The sequence below is a fragment of the Pundamilia nyererei genome, unplaced genomic scaffold, assembly GCF_000239375.1.
Source record: "Pundamilia nyererei isolate P.nyererei 1_Seehausen unplaced genomic scaffold, PunNye1.0 scaffold00080, whole genome shotgun sequence".
NCBI classification, from domain to species: Eukaryota; Metazoa; Chordata; class Actinopteri; order Cichliformes; family Cichlidae; genus Pundamilia; species Pundamilia nyererei.
The window spans coordinates 106,630-111,047 of record NW_005187481.1 but is presented as its reverse complement, the minus strand read 5'-3'; the positions used below and the strand labels follow the sequence as shown (position 1 = coordinate 111,047).

At 44.0% G+C, this 4,418-nt stretch overlaps 1 protein-coding gene across 1 annotated transcript in view; it reads right to left on the bottom strand.

Moving 5' to 3' along the window:
- The window catches only part of srrm3 (serine/arginine repetitive matrix 3), a 117,809-nt gene that overhangs the window by 6,864 nt on the left and 106,527 nt on the right, over nt 1–4,418 (bottom strand). The window contains exon 7 of the mRNA XM_013912051.1: nt 3,337–3,405. Within this exon, the coding sequence (XP_013767505.1) occupies nt 3,337–3,405 (69 nt within the window). The remainder of the gene's footprint in view (nt 1–3,336; nt 3,406–4,418) is intronic.

Sequence of the window (4,418 nt, the reverse complement as noted above, 5' to 3'; positions counted from 1 at the left end):
CCCCCCCCCTTATTTATTTTATTTTTGTTTGTTTGTTTGCTTTTTGGTGTTTTCTGCCTTGTTCACATGGTAGTATTTCTTGTTTGTGTCCATACATTATACATTTTCCTGCGTGGCACAACCAGTTTCACAATGGCAATGTTTGTAATCGCAATTCCAGTTATATTTTTCTGTATTTTTGTCACATTGGAAAATCATAAATAAAGTTATCAAAAAATAAATAAATAAAATAAAACTGGCTGCCAGTAGACAGCTGTTAATTATGAATAGCACACTAGGCCCAAGTGTCAAAGACCTCTTTGAATGGTTGTTTCAGGACCACAGACTGGGCTTCACTTCAGCCAAAGTAGAGAAAGAAAGAAATGGTCAAAAACAGCAGAAAATGTGGGACAGAGGGATCAAAGCAGGGCTCTAGAGTGCGACCAATTTGGTCGCAAATGTGACCAAAATTTTCAGTGGTGCGACTAAAAAAAAAAATTTGGTTGCACCTGTGCGACCAACTGTTTTGGTAGCAAAAAAATAAAATAAAATCTGCAACCTTCCCTGTGGTCAACAACAGACACACATTTTGCCCCTATCGTGGACTAAACCAATCAGAGATAGTCAGGGGTGGGACCTCTCTGATTGGCCGTGGTCCAGTTGAAAGTGCAGGTGGAAGTGGGAGGTGAGTAGCTTGAATAAAGCGATATCAATTCATTAAATCCTGAATCGACTTTTAAATATAACTGTGTTTTGCCAGAAATGCCAGATTCTCAGATTAAAGCTCACAAAACCATTTCAACAACAACCAAACAGCAAACGAGAGCAGGTACACGGATTCCATACAAAGACGTAAACACAGAACGGACCGACGCATCAGAATCAACTTTGTCTTTCTCGGCTTTCTCACCCGACGGCCCGTAGACGGACACGCTGTCGGAGCTTAGCGATTCTGATGCGTCCGGTCTGCTGTGATTGCGTCTTTTTGCGCCGATTCTGAGCTGCAGGTTTTGTCTCTCCAACCATAATTCACCGAGCCAGCAGCAAAAGAAGCAGCAAACTGCGCTTCACATTTGATCAATGTCGTCATGAATTTTGCTGTTTTCCTTCCACGACTATTAAAATCACACTTCATGCACAGCTAGCTCTCTCTCTATCTCTGTACTTCAAGAACAGTTTCTGTCTCCAATCTCTGTTTTCTGTATTATTCATTCGCTTATTACCCACCAGTCTACCGTTGTTTACAGCGCTGTCGGCTGCTGGCTTTTTCTTTTCTTTTTCTTTTTTTCACTTAAATGACTTGGGACAAGAAAGCCTATTTTTTCTGTTGTTCAATACTGAAGAAATTTAAACTTTATATGCAGAACATTGTAGAATATTTTTAAGGTTATCTGCTATAAAAAGCCAGACCAGGAAAATCTCCTTCATGTTTTTCTGTGTTTTATTCTCAGTTACTTTCACACAAAGGCATCTGCTGTGATGTTCACAATTCTGATGAAGTCAGTACTGATAAATGATCAGAATTATAATATTTCTGACTGTCTGGGGCTAAGTTGAATCGAATCGGGACTTTGAAAACCGGAATCGAATGGATTATAGAAATCAGTGATGATACCCAGCCCTAGTGAGCAGCCTAGGCACCACAGAAGTGGATGTAGCTGTAATAGGAAAAGAACTATTGCTAACTTTTCTGTTAAGTTAAGGCCTGATCCTTCTGAAATTCATAGCCAGTGCTCTGTCACGGTGTCATCAGTCTTTGAATGCTGTAAAAGCACAGTGTATCCAGAAAAACACATATTATATAAATTATTATAACATTTGTGTGCGCCTAACTTTTGTGCCGGTACGCCTAACTTTAAAAAGTTAGGCATACGCCTATGGCAAAAAGTTAGTCTAGAGCCCTGCAAAGGCAGGGGAGTGATGTCAGGCCTGGTCTTATCAACTTTACCAACAAAAGACTGTAAGAAATGTTCCTGGAAGGTAAGGGGTGGGATATTTCAGCAAACAATGCACTCTGAATCACATGCATCTATATGTGCAGCAACATCTGCAGGGAGCTCTAACAGCAGTTCTGTACTTTACATGTGTTGGTCATCACACTTAGTAGAACATGCTGCTCCCTACAATAAAGCCACACTTATTGGCCAAGCCCCTTTAACATAATAAGCAGGATATGGGCTATTCCTCAGTCTTCAGCACAGGACTGACACATCACCTTCCTATCACTTTTCACCCTCATTGCAGTTTCCATGGTGATTACTCAGGCTGGCCTGTGCAAGTTATTTTCCTGAAGAGCCCTACATCTCCCATGCTGTTTTACACACCTACAGCATGCAGCACAGAGTGGGAGGGAGCACTTTGTTGATGCTCTGACAAAGGAGGAGTAATAAAGCTGTCACAGTAATAAATGTGGCTGGTATGTGACTGAGAGCTGTGGCCCTCGTGACAACCCATGCTTCCCCACCGAAGGGCCTCAGGTAGGGACTGTTGTGTATGAGGTGTTATTCTGGAGAGGACATTCTTCTCCTCCTCTGTCACAAGCTCTGGTGACAGCTGAATCCCTCGCCACGGCACAACGTTTATCACAAGGGCATAAACAGTATAGCTATGAGACAAATATGCACCCAAATGGCCTGAGATCAACCCGCTGCTATTTTAAAGAAACAAAGACCAGCGAAATGTTAGCAGGACAGGACTGCATATAATCTCCCCCCTCCCCTTCCTAATCTGCATCTTAAAGAAGAGCATCAGAGGAGGATGTCTCTTTGGAGGAACGTTGTATGTCGCCCTCCTGCTTCCTTGTTCTAGGCATTCTGATATCAGCAGCACCTGCAATGCAGAACATCCTTGCTGTGAGGCTGAAACGGAGGCGTGGCAATGAGTAGAGAGGACATGGGGGAAATGGGATGAGAGTGGATGGATGGAGGAGGGAAAGCAGAGCAGGGCAGCGCAGTGATGCTCAGCAATTTAGTAAGAGGCTCATTTTTCTTGAGTTGTGCACCCCGTCATACAGACTGGGTTATTAGAGCAACACATTTAGCCCATTTCCCCTTGAGTCAGGCAGAGAATGAGGGAAACCAGAGGAGGAAGAGGCCACTCTACCACTGCTTATTGCTGTTATGATATCCCAAGGCACCTAGAGTTTTTGTTGATGAGCGCTTGCTTTTGGGGTCTCTTCCAAGCCTCATTTTCACCTTTCCCTTTTCCTTTAATATTTCGGATAAATGAACTACAGTGCTGAAAATGCTTCATCACAAGGCGAACTGTTGATCAAAGCCTTCAAAATCCAGATTCTTTACCTTTGCACACACACGCAAACACACACACACACACGTGCACGTGCATGTGCGCACTCACCGGTCTCGCTTGTGTTTCTTCCCACTCTTTTTCTTCTTCTCTCTGTGAGTGGGTGAGAAGCTGCCAAACCTGTTGATAGAGAGAAGGATACATGACGTGACTGCTAAGTGAACCTCAGATAGATGTTAAACTGTGGCTTTTCACTCAACTGCATTACATTACCCCTCAGATAGGGTCATTATGAGCAAAGGTATCATCTTATAGTGGCTCAGCTGATTTCTCTCTCAGCTCTATTCATCCCTCTGCCTTTCTCCTTTTATTGTGGCTGCTCTCTAATGCCTCTGTGTCTCTTCTTTTCAATCTTGCTCCCCCTCTTTTCCTGACCTTGTCAAAAGAAAATGGGAGATGAGGGTGTGCTTTGCTAATGGCTCCCCACCCCCATGCACAGTCGCGATATCTGATGGCTCATTTGTGATACTCACACCAAAATAATTGGAATTCCGTTTTACAAAACCACCAGTGTAATTATTCTGTCAGCGGAGCTGGCGAAAGGAAAAAAAAAAGGAAAACAGAGCAAAATCGAACCACTTCATCAGCGATCAGTGGAAGCTGTTTCCATCAGGAAAGCTAAGGCTGCCTATAGGAGGAGGATTGAAGATCACTTTGCTGACAACGACCCCAGAAAAATGTGGCAGGGGATCAATCACATTACCAACTACAGAAGCAATAACCAGGCGACATCTAGGACTGATGAAGCTATGTGAGAATGCTCTTCCTGGACTTTAGTTCAGCATTCAATCATATCATCCCGGAGATCCTGGTCCAGAAACTGTCTCACCTGGGACTCTCCACCCCCATCTGCCTCTGGATCAAGGACTTCCTGACAAATACTGTAGATCACAGTCTGTCAGAGGTTTCTGGGCGTGCACATCTCTGATGACCTCTCCTGGACTACAAATACCACGGCGGTGGTTAAAAAGGCCCAGCAGGGTCTCCGCTTTCTGAGAGTGCTCAGGAGGAACAACCTGGAGGAGAGGCTGCTGGTGACATTTTACAGAGCCACCATAGAGAGCATCCTAACGTACGGCATAACATCATGGTATGCAGGGTGCTCAGCTGCGGACAGGAAAGTACTGCAGAGG